The sequence below is a fragment of the Euleptes europaea genome, chromosome 20 (genome assembly GCF_029931775.1).
Source record: "Euleptes europaea isolate rEulEur1 chromosome 20, rEulEur1.hap1, whole genome shotgun sequence".
In the NCBI taxonomy this organism is placed as follows: Eukaryota; Metazoa; Chordata; class Lepidosauria; order Squamata; family Sphaerodactylidae; genus Euleptes; species Euleptes europaea.
Genome location: NC_079331.1, coordinates 8,493,806 through 8,509,991, shown reverse-complemented (window position 1 = coordinate 8,509,991; position 16,186 = coordinate 8,493,806). Strand labels below are relative to the sequence as shown.

The 16,186-nt window shown below is 45.0% G+C and overlaps 1 protein-coding gene and 1 non-coding gene across 2 annotated transcripts in view; one reads left to right on the top strand and one right to left on the bottom strand.

The window, feature by feature from the left end:
- Window positions 1-16,186, bottom strand: part of MYO5A (myosin VA) — a 98,711-nt gene that overhangs the window by 1,554 nt on the left and 80,971 nt on the right. The window contains exons 30-39 of the mRNA XM_056865934.1: window positions 15,151-15,231; window positions 11,674-11,872; window positions 8,586-8,660; window positions 6,970-7,063; window positions 4,332-4,478; window positions 3,748-3,902; window positions 2,068-2,157; window positions 1,610-1,760; window positions 909-1,191; window positions 539-713 (exon numbers count right to left, since the gene is read on the bottom strand). Of these exons, the coding sequence (XP_056721912.1) occupies window positions 539-713; window positions 909-1,191; window positions 1,610-1,760; window positions 2,068-2,157; window positions 3,748-3,902; window positions 4,332-4,478; window positions 6,970-7,063; window positions 8,586-8,660; window positions 11,674-11,872; window positions 15,151-15,231 (1,450 nt within the window). The remainder of the gene's footprint in view (window positions 1-538; window positions 714-908; window positions 1,192-1,609; window positions 1,761-2,067; window positions 2,158-3,747; window positions 3,903-4,331; window positions 4,479-6,969; window positions 7,064-8,585; window positions 8,661-11,673; window positions 11,873-15,150; window positions 15,232-16,186) is intronic.
- Window positions 6,401-6,475, top strand: TRNAT-GGU (transfer RNA threonine (anticodon GGU)). Its single transcript has one exon. It is a non-coding gene; the product is annotated as a tRNA-Thr (tRNA).

Here is a 16,186-nt window from a genome sequence, read left to right as displayed (position 1 = left end):
AATATAGCAACCAATAATTAAACTGGCCATATCAAATGTTCAATCAATCAATCAACCGTTTATTTATGGCCCTTGGCCAGATAAAATAAAAAAAACATGGACTAAAATAATCTTGCAAAGAAAGATTTACAGTCCGAGTCATACATCACTTAAAACCACAACCGAGATACATCTGCCATTTGGGTTAAGAGACTACTCTATGGCGACGTATTTCCATTGCTGCCGTACAAAATTTCGCAACCTGCGAGGTGATTGAAGGATTATCCCCTTGTAAGAGCTTTTCAATCTTTTCTCTCACCCTATCGGGTCCCATTCTCAATAAGAGGGGCTCAATAAACTTGGAACGGGGTATTGTGCATATCAAACGTTATTTTCCACTTGAGAAGAAAAAATACAGACGAGAGCTCATTGCAAACTTATTTCTAATGGCACGAATCCAACAATAAGAATCCTAGTGGCAAACATACGAGCAGCGCAGTCAAACTCTGCAAAGCGTTCCCCCCACCCCCAAATAACGACGGAAGGAAGGTGGGTTTACCTGTGCGGTAGTTAAGGCATTGCACATCGAGGAAATGGCCTCTGCGTCTTCATCCGTCTTCTTTTTCACCTGCAACAGCTGGGCGGCCTGAATGAGAGGCTCCAGAGTTTCTTTAGCCCCACTGGTCATCAGATTTTTATCACGCAGCCATTCTTCAAGTTGACTTACATTGTATCTGTGAATTGGGGAGGGGGGGAATATTTTAAAACCGTTTTCATTAAGCGTGAAAGAGTTTGGTTTCTTGTCTCTTTGCCCAATACTCTTGTAAGTATTACAGTTTACATGAAGAAAGCACCTGGTTCATGCAGAATTCATAACTATGCCAAGCCATATATCTGAGAGGACTGAAGACATGGGAAGACACCCTCACCTTATCTGCATTCCTTTGCTCCACGAACACATATCTTTCCGCAGGAGCAGGTTGTTGAGGGTCACCGCTCCGATGATGTAGAACATCTGCTTGACTACCTGCTTGACCAGCTCTGGATCCATCCCGTGTTGACACATGATCGAGTGGAAGGTGTTCAGTTGTCGGATGATAGAGTCCAGCGTGTATGTCCCTTCATCTGCAATGCTGGAGGTCCTCTTTCGGAGGCCAGTTGGCTTCACCCCTGACACACCTTGGATCGTTTCATGCTCCAGCATTCCTGAAACTGATTTACAGCATTGTTAACATGGCTAAGAAATCCTAACTTCAATGCAAAAATGAGACAACTGGGTTAAAAACTCTGGAGATATAGTGGTGAGCTCTGATGCTAGAATTCTACGGTCCCCTCTTTTAGTGCCCCCCAAAAGAATAAAAGTTGTATCGCTACCCTTTCTAACCTCTCCTTGTAAAGGAAAAGTCAGCCAACAAAATCTGACAGGACTGTTTAAGGAAAAAACACATACATCACACATTCGTCTTAGAAAGAAATGTTCTTCTGCTAACTAGAGTGGAAATTGTCAACGAAAGTTAAAGACACGAAAGTAAAGACCAGATGACATTAATAGATAATTCATGGAGCTAGATTAGAAAAGAAAAATCCCAGCTTCTGTTTTTTAAAAATGTTATTCCCCATGGTGTCTTACCAATCATCGGCTGCAGAATATTTTCTAACACCCTGACAAGCTGCTGGTAGATCTGAATGGCTAAGTCACTCAGGACTTGTCTGTACTCAGCAAGGTCGAAATTGGTGAGGCAGTGTTCATTCTGGCGAGTTGTATTGTGCTTCATAAATCCCTGAGTGAGCGGGAGACAAAATGCAAACGTCAATGCACTCCGTTGCATATTTCCATCTATGCTCACAGCAGGCCAAGTGTCTGAACCCAGGAAAAATATCTTTAAAAGGCCAACAAGACAACTCCTGCAGGCGAAATGATCAGCCGCCGAATGCCAGCCCAGCCTCTGGAAAATGTTCCCCTTTTTTGCATGCAAGCCCAACCAAGCCTGGCTCCTGGGAAAACTTGAAGAGGAAGCTCTGGTGCATTCGTGAAGAGGAAAAGGAAAAGGGGAAGGAATGGACAAGAGGAGGAATGGTAAAACTTACCTCTTCACCGCTGTACTGCTTCAAACAGTGCAGGAAACGGCAGGTGTTCGACAGCCAGAAAGACACCGTTTCAAAATCATCACCTCTTTTCTGGAAGCAACGAAGAAATAAGCACTGTTTACAAATCACAAAATCACACAAGGTTGGAAGATACCACAAGGGCCATCCAGTCCAGCCCCCTGCCATGTAGGATCCCACAATCAAAGCACTCCCGACAGATGGTCATCCAACCTCTGCTTAAAGACCTCCAAAGACGGGGACTCCACCTGCCCCCCGAGGGGGTGCATCCCACCGTCAAACCGCCCTCACCGTCAAAAAGTTCTTCCTAATGTTTAGGTGGAATCGTTTTTCTCTTAGTTTAAATCCATTACTCCGTGTCCTAGTCTCTGAAGCAACAGAGAACAAGCTAGTTCCCTCATTAACATGGCATCCCTTCAAATATTTAAAGTTGTTTGCATCAAAAGACAATCTGAAGCAGAGTAGAGCACGTATAACTAAATCACTGTTATTTTAAATTGTACTGGATTCCTGAAGGTTTCCTGCTTCTTATAGTCTTGACCCACCCACCCCCCAGCCAGTGCTACAAATGAATATTAAATTAACAATTCAATAGATAACAGAGCAGTAGACTCCCAATGCAGAGCTGGGAGTTACACAGGGAACCTTCTCCGTATCTAGGTTAACTTGTCAATAATGAGAACTGTTATCCAGAATGATTTGAGGAGTTTGTTAGGCAAAACTACAGCAAATGCATAAGGGCCTTTACCAGAAAAAAGCTGGCCACCTGGTGAGAGACATGCTTTGCTCTTCCAGACTCATGTGTGCTTTCTAGGCAAGGGCAAGTCTATTTCCCTATAAGACTGTTGTATGGAAAGATAAGGGAACCCCACCTGTTGCTGTTATCATCCCTTACTTTGGTTATGTGTTCTTGTTTTAAAGAAGATCAATAAGAATTGCTATCTAGATGCAATCACCATGGACAAGAAATGTAGTTGTTTTAGTATATGAGTTGTTAAACATATACATTCCCTGACTCTAACTTCAACTCAAACAGCAACAAAATACAGAAGAAGAAGAAGAGTTGGTTTTTATATGCCGACTTTCTCTACCACTTAAGGGAGACTCAAACCGACTTACAATCACCTTCCCTTCCCCTCCCCACAACAGACACCCTGTGAGGTAGGTGAAGCTGAGAGAATGTGATTTGCTCAATGTCACCCAGCTGGTTTCGTGTTGGAGTGGGGAAACAAATCCAGTTCACCAGATTAGCCCCCGCTGCTCATGTGGATGAGTGGGGAATCAAACCTGGTTCTCCAGATCACAGTCCACCGCTCCAAACAAACGCTCTTAACCACTACACCATGCTGGAATTCTAGAGCAGGCTGCAGAAAACTGTAAAGACAAACCTTGTATCTGTGTCCAGTAATACAAATGAAAGAAATCTGTTTCTCCCTAGATAGAATGAATATTCTTTAACAAACACCTGGTTTTTAGGACTCCAGTTAGGATCAGCCTAAACCCAAGCAGTGTTTTTCTTTTGAGAGTTCCTGTTCCATCGCTGGTTGGAGAACACACATGCATCTGCATATTTATCGTGCAAGTGGCACTATGGAACAAAAGCAGCCCCTTTTAACGAACGCAATCCTGACTTATAAAAATTAGAAGCCAAATTAAACCGACCTTCAGAATTTTTTTGATGCCGTTAATTGTGGAAGTCAGCAGAGACCTGACTTTTTGATCATCGTTCAGGTAGTCGGCGTGGCGGACGCACATGAACAAAATGTACGCCGGCAGACCCGGGATGAGGTTGACGGCAACCCCGCGTGGCTTCAAATCTGAGAAAGAGCACAGACACGCAAATTCAGAGGAACTCTGTAGATTTTTACCAAGGTTACGATTCCTCTCGAGCTTGCCGATCCCGAATTATCTGAACCCGTTACAGAATAGTGTAAAGTTACAGAAGGCACCAAGTGGACGTGCCGTACAACTGGTATTATGAATTACAGTTACTTAATGCAGTTTGTTTCAGGTGGGCAGCCGTGTTAGTTTGGAGTAGAAGAAGAAAATCTGAGTCTAGTAGCAATGTAAAGACCAACAAAAACATTTCAGCTTTTATGAGTCAAAGCTCATTTGGTGACGAGTGACAATTAATTGATGGAATTGTTGTTCTTTCCTCTAACATTAGATAAACGGGGCACAACAAATATCAACCTATTTATCTGCAACATCCTGCAATACATTTTGTAAATAGAAGGCACATTTACCTAAAATAAGATTTTTGACAAGCTTTGGCTCATCCTCTTTCTTATATTCCAACATTCCTTGAAAATCTTTTTCCTTCCTGGGAATATTAACGGGATGGATCGGCTCATCAATTATCTGTCCAGGTGAGATGTTTTCCATCTGGCCAACTTCATCAAGAGAGGGAGAAAAATGATAGTTTTAAAACCTAGCGCAACTAATATTTAAGTTCCAATCGAGAAGTTTCACGTGTCCCTTTGTATTCCCCTTGAAAGAGTAGATAAGTCCCTTCAGGTTACTTTAAACTCTTACTCCCACGTCATGAATTAAACTGTTACTCCCACGTCATCACATGAATTGTTCGGTATGATCTGCCAATCCAGGAAGACAGGAGCAATGTAAACTGAGCTCATGTGCTCTGTGAAGGAAAGCCAACACAGATGTGTGGACGCGAACCAACAGAGGGTCAAAACAAGCATGTGCTTCTGATCTCTAGACTTTAAAATCCCAACATAACCCTGTTTAGGCGCAGTATAAATCAGCCCCAAAGGTAATTTTAGAAATAACTAAAAGTTGAATAATTGACTCAAGTGAATGCGAATTAGCAGAACAGGAGTATTCACAAATATAACTTTTTTACTTCATTAAAAAAAAACACCCTACATCTGTATAACTTTGCTCAATGACTAGATGTTAAAGGGCATCTTGTTCCCTAAAGATAAGTTGACCTCCTGCTGATGTCAATCTCCATCCAACAAGGAACAGTATTCTTGGCTATCCCGTAACGCATTGCTGTGCTTTTCTACCTTCTCTCTATGGATTCTGCTTTCATCTTTTAAAGGAAATGCAAACACTGGCTCAGGAAACACCACACAACATGTCCAAGAAGTGACACCCCTACAAAAAAAAAACCAAACGTTGACATTCTAGTTTACTTTTCACTTGGACTAGAAAATCTATCATATTCTTCTTCGTTGTGTGTTTATATCCTCCCTAGATAAGGAGGCAAAAACACTATGTCTGTCTGTGCCCTGAATTGTTAAAAGAGAATACTGTTTTGGTCTGAATAATCTAATATCAGAGATTTAGGAACAAAAGGAGCTTTAAAAAAATCCTAGCATACACTTTAAACAAGAAAGCATCCCTTCAAAAAAAGATTGAAACTGAAAATTTGGAATTGGGGCATGCTAAGGGAATACCTTCAGCAACCAAGCCAAAAGCACGTTCTGTATGCTGAACTGGAAACTTACCTTGTCTTCTACCTTAGTGTCAGTGCAGAATATTAGATACAATTGTATACCCCCTACAAAAAAACTGCTAGAGTCAGCCCATGGGACATCAGATAAGCCTGCTAAAATTTCCTGCAGTTTAAAAACAGTTCCATCCATTGCCTGAATTCTTACATCGCATGAGTTCTGAAGGCTACCAGTTCCGCACCCGTGCCTTCGAAGCTACATTTAGTGCAGGCAAACAGAAAGCAGGAGCTGAATCCAGGACACTCCCTACTGCTGTTTCACTAAGTCAAAGGTCTTAACTCAGTTAGTAACGGAGCAAACCTTTGGGTTCCTCCTGCAGAAGAAGTCCATAGTTTGAATGTGTCACTTCCCCTGAAGGATAAAAGCCTGATCAGGTGAAAAGGGAGGGGATACTTATGTGTGGACTGAGCAGGGAGCTGTCTCTGCTCAGTGAATGGCAAAGGAGGGACCATTTTGAGCTGAGTGGAAATCTTCTTTGCACAGTAAATATTGTCTCTGGCAGACAGTCTTACAGGAGCGAACCATTTATCAAGATTAATAAGCGCTGTTCCCCCCACCCCCTTATGCAGGCATTTAGTCAAATAATGACTGTTTTAGGCAGGGCCCAAAAGATCAATCATGCCCACTGGCATTTTTTAACTCCATTACGGTACAGTGGGAATTAATTTATGGGCAGAGTTGCAGCCTGCATTCGCAAACGTGCCTGAAAAATGAAGCAAGAATTCAATCTGGAATTCAGTCCTTTAAAAAAGAGACTTTGTTCACCTGGAAGCAATCTGATCTCCACTGGCTAAATAAATACTCTTCTAATGCATGATCAGTTCCATCAAAACAGGGGAGGGGCCGTAGCTCAGTGGTAGAGCATCTGCTTGGTATGCAGAAGGTCCCAGGTTCAATCCCCGGCCTCTCCAGTTAAAGGGTCTAGGCAAGTAGGTGATGTGAAAGACCTCTGCCGGAGACCCTGGAGAGCCGCTGCCGGTCTGAGTAGACAATACTGACTTTGATGGACCAAGGGTCTGATTCAGTAGAAGGCAGCTTCATGTGGTCACCACGGTACTGAAAAATCAGCTGGATTCCAAAATATACAACAGCTGGATTCCAAAACACACAACTGTCTATAGCTCGCACCAAGCTTGCATCCAATTTATTAAAGCGCCGCAAAGAACTTTCTAAGGGGAAAACAGCCCCAGGAGTCTCTTGTTCAAATACTCTGTGCTCCGCTTTCAGGCCCTGATGCCCCTCCTCCTTCAACAAACCACCATTTACAGCCATTTTTACAATGGGTCAGAGGTACACAAGCGTTAATGCTGCTTTCCAGTTATTGCCTCTAGTTGTCACTGTTTGAAGGCTCCGTGCCTCGGGGACAGTGAAGGAAGAGGGCAAAACACTCTTTGCACGGCCGTACCTTCAAGTTCGTCGATCTTCTTGGCAAAGACTTTGAGCTGCTTTTTCAGCTTGCGGACGGTCTTGTCCTGCTTTTCGAGCTGCTCCATCAAATCCTGTGCAATAAACATAAAAGGGACGGGTCAGAGACTGAAATTGCCATCATATATGCAATATGCAAAAAAAAAAAAACCCAAAAACAGACCAGCATGGTTAGTGCTAGAAGAGGAACTGAGCGCAGCTGAAAGGAAACGGCACCATCTGGCTGAGGTTTGCAAAGCCTGCACACTGCCCAAGACATCAGACACTGTATAAAGCATCTTGAAATACATGCAGCGCAATGGAGTCAAAACTCTTCCACAGGGATAGAAGAAGAGTTGGTTTTTATCACCTTCCCTTCTCCTCCCCACAACAGACACCCTGTGAGGTGGGTGGGGCTGAGCGAGCTCTTAACAGAGCTGTGACAAGCCCAAGGTCACCCAGCTGACTTCATGTGTAGGAGTGGGGAAACCAACCCGGTTCACCAGATAATTGTCCACCGCTCATGTGGAGGCGAGGAATCAATAGCTTAAGTATACCAACGTATTCATACTGAACCTCATAGTGTGGTGTCACTCGTGGGTCCAGAGAGAATGCAAATTTGCTAGGTATTGTCTACCTGTGCCTTTAAGGTGCCCCTAGACTCCTGTTTTATTCTGCTGCTACAGACTAATATGGCGGCTCGTCTGGAATTATCACTAGAATTCAGTTCTACACGTGTCGCCTTTAAAACAAGAACACAGAAAGAGTCCTGCTGGATCACACTGAAGATCCTTCTAGCCTGGCAGGCTGTTTCTCAAGAGTCACCAGACAGATGCTGCCAGAAAGCCTACATCCATCCACGGCTTTTGGCCCCCGCCCCCAGCAGCTGGTATGTAGAGGCATGCTTCCTCTGAACATGGAAGTTCTCTTTTTAGCCATCAGGGAAGACCTATCTGCAATGAATTTCCCTAGCCCTTTTAAAAAGAAGAAGAGCTGGTTTTTATATGCCGACTTTCTCCACCACTTAAGGGAGACTCAAACCGGCTTACAATCATCTTCGCTTCCCCTCCCCACAAGAGACACCCTGTGAGGTAAGTGGGGCTGAGAGAGCTCTAAGAGAGCTGTGACTAGCCCAAGATCACCCAGCAGGTTTCATTTGCAGGAGTGGGGAAACAAATCCAGTTCACCAGATTAGCCTCCGTTGCTCATGTGGAGGAGTGGGGAATCAAACCCGGTTCCCCAGATCAGAGTCCACTACGCTAGCAGCCGCCACCACATCATATGGTAGCGAATGTTTATCGAAGTACAAATCCGAGAACACGGAAGACTCCTGATTTCAAATCTCTTATTCCGAATGTTACGTTCACATGCCAAAGCGGGGCCTCGAGTCTGCTTCGATCGTGCTGTGGCGTACGAAACGGCAAGCTGTCATTAGTAACAAACTGTGCGCTGACACAGACAGTGACGCTGACACAATTAACACAACGACAAGCTCTGAGGGGAGGAGATTATGAAGTTCTCCGAAAAAGAGTCTCCTGGAGAGGGAAGAAAGCAGCCAGCTCTTCAGTTAGCGCTCCGGAAGTCACAAAGAAAGACGTTCTGCGCCGCGGTACATACTATCATCCGTTTGTAAAGCGAAATCCGGTACGACTGATACTTCGGAGGGTCATCTGCATATAACTCCTCATAATACTGAAAAAACAGGCAGAGCGTGGGTTCTGAGGCTCCAATATTTCAGCAAAACTGCTCAAGCAAAGGTCGAGTGCAACTATAGTGACCTTAAGGCAGACGAGACTACTATGAAGAAGAGGAGTTGGTTTTTATATGCCGACTTTCTCTGCCACTTAAGGGAGACTCAAACCGGCTCACAATCACCTTCCCTTCCCCTCTCCACAACAGACACCCTGTGAGGTAGGTGGGGCTGAGAGAGCTCTAAGGGAACTGTGACTTGCCCAAGGTCACCCAACTGGCTTCATGTGTAGGAGTGGGGAAACAAATCCAGTTCACCAGATTAGCCTCCGTCGCTCATGTGGAGGAGTGGGGAATCGAACCCGGTTCTCCAGATCAGACTCCACCGCTCCAAACCATCGCTCTTAACGCTGGTTCTTTCCCCTCACAGAGCAAGGATGCAACATTTATAGCCTGCAGATATACACGGCAGGCAGAAGTCATTATATAAAAGTGTAGCTTTTAAAAGATATTTCAAAACAAGATGGCAACTAAAGACGATTCAGAACACATGCATTCTTTTTTAAACTTTAAGAACTGGTTCGGTCAGGAGTATAGGGCTTCAGCGGGGTCATATTGGTCAGTATCTGTATCATACCACAGAAATAGCTGACTCTTGCGGAAAGGGTTTGGTTGGTAGGATTACTTCCCTTCCAAACAGTTGTGCCCATTTTGGTGACAGCAGAAAACACCTCAGTCAAGCTGTAAATATCCCCTTCAGCGGGTACATGAAAAATGTAATTCTTGCAATAAACCTGGTCAATTGCAGCAACACGATGGAATAGGCTATACCAAGGGTGTCTAACATAAGGCCAGCGGGCCGCATTCGGCCCCTTGAGAGCTCTTATCCAGCCCGCGAGCCAGCCACCCCCCTCCACTCTCGATCTGGGCTGGTGAGCCATGGTCTGGCCCGGCCAAGTGGAATTTATGTCATATCCGGCCCTCGTAACAATTGAGTTTGACACCCCTGGGCTATACCATATCAGTTATGTTGAATAACAGTCAATGCTACAGCCAATGGCTGAGTTTGATGAGTGGACATAAATATTGGTTATTATGGAGTTAGAGCTCATGAAAGTGTTAACAAGAAATCAAGGAAATGCAATAAAGCCAACACTCTTAAACCATGTACGAGTAACTTACACAGGAAGAGGTGGCCTAATAGAAGGAAAGCGTTAACATGTCTACCGTGTTTCGTCTAGGCACACAGTTTGGACGGAGTCAGGGCAGGAACCTGGCCAAATGGAATAAACTAACCTCCAGCCGACAATAGAACCTCTGGCCAAGGAATGGCTTCCCAAGCCATACAAATACAGCCTATCCCCTCCCTCGTCATTGTTTTTTTTAAATTGGAAATCGTAGCGGTGGCAGGAGCAGGAATACCAGGGTGATTTTAAAACCCTTGGTACTTTTTGTGTGAAGCCGGCTGCACTACGGTCATTATTAGACTATCCTGCAAAAGGGTTTGTTAATAGTTCCAGTGCTAACCAGTCAAGAGCAGCATTTAGCTGATACGGGGACACTTTGAATGCCAAGTACGGTACCCAAAAACGTCTCCAAGGTTATGCAAAAAAAAGCAGCGCTTTTTGACTTGCAAAGTTAAATCTCTCCACTCTGTCTTTTCTCACATTGTACCTTGGGCATTTTGTTTATGTAGGTATAGTTTAGTTTACGAGCCCCGTGAGAAAGCGATCCCTTTCTTCGGTTTACAGAGTAAAAGAAGCTATCGTACGTGTAAATAAATCAGTCTTTGTTTAAACAGAACCACACAAGCCGCAGAGATTTTTGGCTGAAGCCAAATGTGCCTATTTTCTATCGAGACTCTTGTCTAGTTGTCTCCCTGGTCTGTCCTAACGTAAAGCTGCACCTGCTAAGCAGCCCTAGGCTACCTGAGCCACTACAAGCGTTCCCAAGTGATCCTTGTGTGTGTGCGCACACAGCTCTTTCTCATTCTTGTGCGTTTTGTCAAGCTCTCTGTCACAGGGCCGCTGCATTTCCCCAGCATTCAAAACATCTTATTCCTTTTGGTTGGTCGGAAAATGCAGCACCTGTAGCAGGCCATGCTGCTTCCCAGAGGAGTGCCATTTTGGGAAGTTTCCCCCACCCCCAGTTCTTCAGAAGATAAGCACTCTTGCTATACAGCTCAAGTATTTCTTTTTAAAATCAGCCTGTACCTTTCCTCCTATGAGATTTCATAGACACTTTTCTCTGTTTTTTTTTTTTTTTTAAGGCTGTGGGCTTCTTTTAGAAGCATTTCAGTACATGCCCTTTTTTTCCTGCTTTGTTTTTAAGAAGTGGCTAAAACAGTCTGGCCGTCCTGCCAAAAAAAGGGCTATAACTGAACTGCAACAAGCTAATCTCTCTTCCCTCCCATTACATTCATTTTGTGCTACTTGTGTAACTTTGGGGGTTACCGCACTTGTATTCCCAGCGATGTATTAAGAATTTGAAAACGTTATAAAAAATACTGTTCGCACTTTCTATGTATTCCCACTGATGTATTAAGAGTTTGAAAACGTTATAAAAAATACTGTTCGCACTTTGTTTGGCTCCTTTAGCTGTGAAGACGTCTTCCAACCATTTATAAGCCGTGGTATCCAAAAACCCTTTTAAAGCGATTTTTTTATAACGTTTTCAAACTCTTAATACATCGCTGGGAATACAAAGTGCGGTAACCCCCTGTCAATGCTATGGGGAGAACAGTCTAAAAAGGCCCTCAGGGAGACGGTGAGAATCTAAACTAAGCAAGCCTCGAGAACGGGGGATGGGGGCTCCAATCAATTCCCCCCCTCCCTGCTCCAGAAGCCTTCCAAGCTACGAGTTCCTGAATCCTGCTTGGTTGACAGCAATGGTGCATCAGAGGTCCTTTGCACGTGTGCCAATGACAGCTGGGTTTCCCCCTGGAAATCTGTGCAAACAGGACCCCACCCCCCAGGTCTCTTCGACACACTTTACGCCACTTTAATCTCTGGCTCACCAAGTTCTCGTTGGTCAGGCGGGTGATCTCGTGCTGAAGGCTGGCCTCTATCCGAGCTTCCGGGGGCAGCTGCAGGTTCTGGGCCAGCAGCTGCTGCTGGCGGTTGTTCTCCTCCTTCAGACTCTGGATCTCGCCCCGGAGGGCCTCCAGCTCGTTGTCGTGGCTCCTCTTCTGGGTCTGCAGTTGGGATTCCAGGAGCCTGTGGGAAGCCCGGTCGACAAAGGACGTTTGTGGGGGGGAGGCGGAGAGGGAAGGGAAGACACGGAAGGAGAAAACACTTCGTTAAGAGTGCGCGCGGCTAATCCTCACCCGAGGTCCGAAATGCCAGAGGCTGTTCAAAGGAGTCTAGCAGCTGACTTGCGTGGAAAAAGAATGGAGAAAAAAAAAACACAGAAGACTCTTTAAACCCTTTTAAGTGCCTCAAACTCCACTGATCTATCAATGCGACATCACGCTGAGTTTCTGACCCTGCTTGATACTGCCTTGGCTTCCCCCTTGGTTTAAAGGCTCTCCGCTACACAGAAATAACTGAAGCCACCGTTTTAACACAGCGGGCACCCTCCACAATTACGCAAAGTAAGGCCGTCAGATTCAGGATCTGGAGCAGCGTTACAGGGCAGCAAATTATCAATCGTTTGGTTTATTATTTTGCTTTTTGGCAACTACAGGGAGGGGACTTGTTCTGATTTTCTGCCAGCGTCTTGGGCCACCTCTGGTCCCTAGACCTCAGGGACTGGTCCATTAATCCAGGAGAGCCCCCCCCCCCCAAACTGTCTGCGAGTTGAAGAAAAAGAACAGCTACACAAGCCAATCAATTGTTTACGTGAAGGAATTTTCTTCAATATTAATGGTTTAGAAGAAGAAGAAGAGTTGGTTTTTATATGCCGACTTTCTCTACCACTTAAGGCAGACTCAAACCGGCTTACAATCGCCTTCCCTTCCCCTCCCCACAACAGACACTCTGTGAGGTAGGTGGGGCTGAGAGAGCTCTAACAGAGCTATATCTTGCCCAAGGTCACCTAGCTAGCTTCATGTGGAGTGGGGAAACAAACCCAGTTCACCAGATTAGCCTCCGCCGCTCATGTGGAGGAGTGGGGAATCGAACCCGGCTCTCCAGATCAGAGTCCACCACTCCAAATCACTGCTCTTAACCAACACGCTGGCTCTTAAAGAGAAAGAGAAGCTTCCCCCAAACAACTACTGACCAGATCCTAAAATAGAATGGAATAGATATTTCCCCCCCTAAAACAGAGGAATACTATGGGGGAGTCAAGCGTGAGATCCAGAATCAAGAATCTGGTTGTGTTGCTGATTCATTATGTCGCCTTGGCCGTGTGAACAAATGATTTATCATCCATATGCGGATTGTGGGAAGAGAGGAAAGAAATTAAGGATGCTGACGTACCGTGACTGATACTAGCACAGTGCCTCTGATTTCTGCCCATGAGCCTTACAACAACTAAGATGGTCTAGCAGACACTCTTCAAGGGTTTAAATTTACCTAAGCGCACAAGCTAAGAGCTATGTTGACCAAGCACGGGAAGGTAAAAGGTGAATCCTTTACCTTCTGTTTCTCTGCAACTTGCTCTAGAATTCTACTGCTTCTAGAACGTCAAGGCAAGAAGCAAAAGCCGCTCAGCCACCTCTCCCTTTGCCCTTCCCTGCAGCACAACATTGCTACCCCCGAGTTAGCTTCTGGCAGACTTACAAAAAAGATGAAGATGTTAACGTTTAGTTTTTTTGTTAGCAGCACAACGAAAGGAAAGACACAAGGTTAAAAGGGTATCCGTTACGGGGGTATCCGTTACGTCAAACTCGCCTTGCCGAAAGCGCACAAGAAGCTACCCTCGCCGAGAGACTGACCGCTAAATTAGATAACTGCTAATAGAGGAACGGGTACTTGGGGAATGTTGAAGACTGTCAAATGAGTGAATGCATTCGACAGCGACATGTGTTATGTCAGGTATGGACAGACTATGTTGCAGTCATGGCAGTTTTGAGAAAAACTTCCTGCGTCAACAGGTATATTTTATTGAATTGATATCATGACTATTTCCCTTTTCCCGAGACAGCTATTCATGACGATTTTTTGTTTTATTTTGTCAGGTGAGGAGAAGGAGAAGGAGAAGGAGAAGGAGAAGGAGAAGGAGAAGGAGAAGGAGAAGGAGAAGGAGAAGAAGAAGAAGAAGAAGAAGAAGAAGAAGAAGAAGAAGAGGAGTTGGTTTTTATATGCCGACTTTCTCTACCACTTAAGGAAGAATCAAACTGGCTCACAATCACCTTCCCTTCCCCACTACAGACACCCTGTGAGGTAGGTGGGGCTGAGAGAGTGCGACTAGCCCAAGATCATCCAGCTGGCTTCACGTGTAGGAGTGGGGAAACCAACCCGGTTCACCAGATTAGCATCCTCCGCTCATGTGGAGGAGTGGAGGAATCAAACCTGGTTCTCTGGTTCTGCTTGTTTCAGGTCACTGTAATCTCTCCCCCATGGGCCACATAATCACTGTTTAAAGTGATTTAAAGCCTGTTTAAAGCCTATTAGAATTAACAATATAGATTTGGCTTATAAATTTTTCTATCCCATGGCAGCTCTAGGGTTTTGAGGGATGCCAGGCTGGGCATCTTTAGTGCCCCTCCTTTGGCAACTGCTCCTCCTCCTTGCCATCAGAAACAGAGGGTCACACTGATGAAGGAAGACAAGGAGGCAGGACAGCTGCTGCTATGCGCTTCCTCACTCGCCCTCTCTCTTTCTGTTTTCACAGAGGAAATAAAATCCCGGAAAGGGGTGGGGGGTGGGGAGACAAAGCGACCACTGACAACAGTCCCAGCTGCTGCTCCTGTCCTTGTCCTCACACAGATAGCCAGGTGGGGCCACAGCGGCAACAAAACAGGAGAGCAGCAGGATCGACCCCCACGTGCGCTCTCTCCTCTTGCTCTGTCAGCGGTTGTCTCCTGGTCCGCGCTTGCATACTGAACGGGTCAGGAGTTTCCTGCTCAAAAACCAGCTGAAAGGGTTGCTGCAACTCAAAGGTCCTGTCCGGCCAGAGGTGGGCCCTGGGAAATGCCCAGCCATACTAAAGAGAGATGTGGGCACTGTTTTTTAAATGCTGGACTTTGACAGATAGTTCAAATTATGGCATCTTGGCCATCTTCTGGCCAAGATGGCATCCTGGCCATCTTTAGGTCACTAAGGGTGTGCGTGTGGGGGGGAGGTAGTTGTGAATTTCCTGCATTGTGCAAGGGGTTGGACTTGATGACCCTTGTGGTTCCTTCCAACTCTATGATTCTAATCATATTTTCTTTCTCTTTTTCTCCCCCGCCCCCCCAACATAAATCAACTTGAATAAAATCTGTAAAGTGCTAACGCATAAGAAATGTTATTGGCTGAAGCAGTTCTGCAGCAGGTTAGCCATGGCGGAGAGAGCAAGAGAGAGAGACTGCAGAACCAATAATCCCCATCCTGAGGAATCTTGTAACCTGTTGGCTTGTTTTAGCCCTTCATATACCAGCCACAGCTCTCCGTCCTCATTCAGCATATGACAGTCCTGGAGAGACGATCTTCCAAGCAAAATGGTTTTTAAAATGCAAAAACACAAAAAAGGATAACAGTGGTGATGAGTATGAGGATGATGCGACGTGTTAATGAAAAAAAGGAAACAATGTGAGCCAACAGTTCTGCTAAAAAAAAGGGATCATCAATCTTCACAGCTGGGGAAAATGTATGCCTTACAGAAAAGAGCAGCACGTGGCCCAAAATGCAACAGATATATTCTATAATTCAATCAACATACAGCACAGACAAGAATGACTAATCTAGCCCTAATGCTAAGTGTCAAGAGGAACGATGCATACACACTAACACCAAACACAAGACACAAAAGTGGCATATGACAACAATGCTCATTCACGAATAGTCACACCCCTCTCTCAGAGTCCATGACCAAAGCTTGTGACGTATGAAACAGCTTAATTCTCGGTGACGTTTCAACAACACTCATTGCTTCAGGAAACCTTCTGGGAGAACCAATTCTGGCCATATACAATGCTGTAGGCTGAAGAAGCCTCTGGGTGAAACGTGCCAAACTACCTAGGATACACGTTCCTATATCTGTGGTCATTGCTGGCTCACAGCCCCAGTGAAACCAGCTTATGTAGTGTTGGAGCTTTGCACTAACTGAGCAAGTTCACTAGTGTTGCAAGACGGAGTTCCCGACGTGACAAGGTGACCACGGATGATTATATTCTATTATATATCTATTGCATTTTGAGCCATGTGCTGTTCCTTATTTTTTAGTGTCTTCATTACAGCATAGGGATATATTGTTTTGGTTACAGAAAAGAGCAGCTCTCTTAATGTAGCCCCTGAGATGAGATTCCTGGACGCTGAACGTTAACCAAACCTGCACAAACGCGATCGTTTTTTTTTCTAGTGGCTGTATCGCTGAAAAGAGGTCAGTAGATAAAGCCGACTGAATCATGCTTAAGGTTAAATGAGATTACGATCTGGTAATTA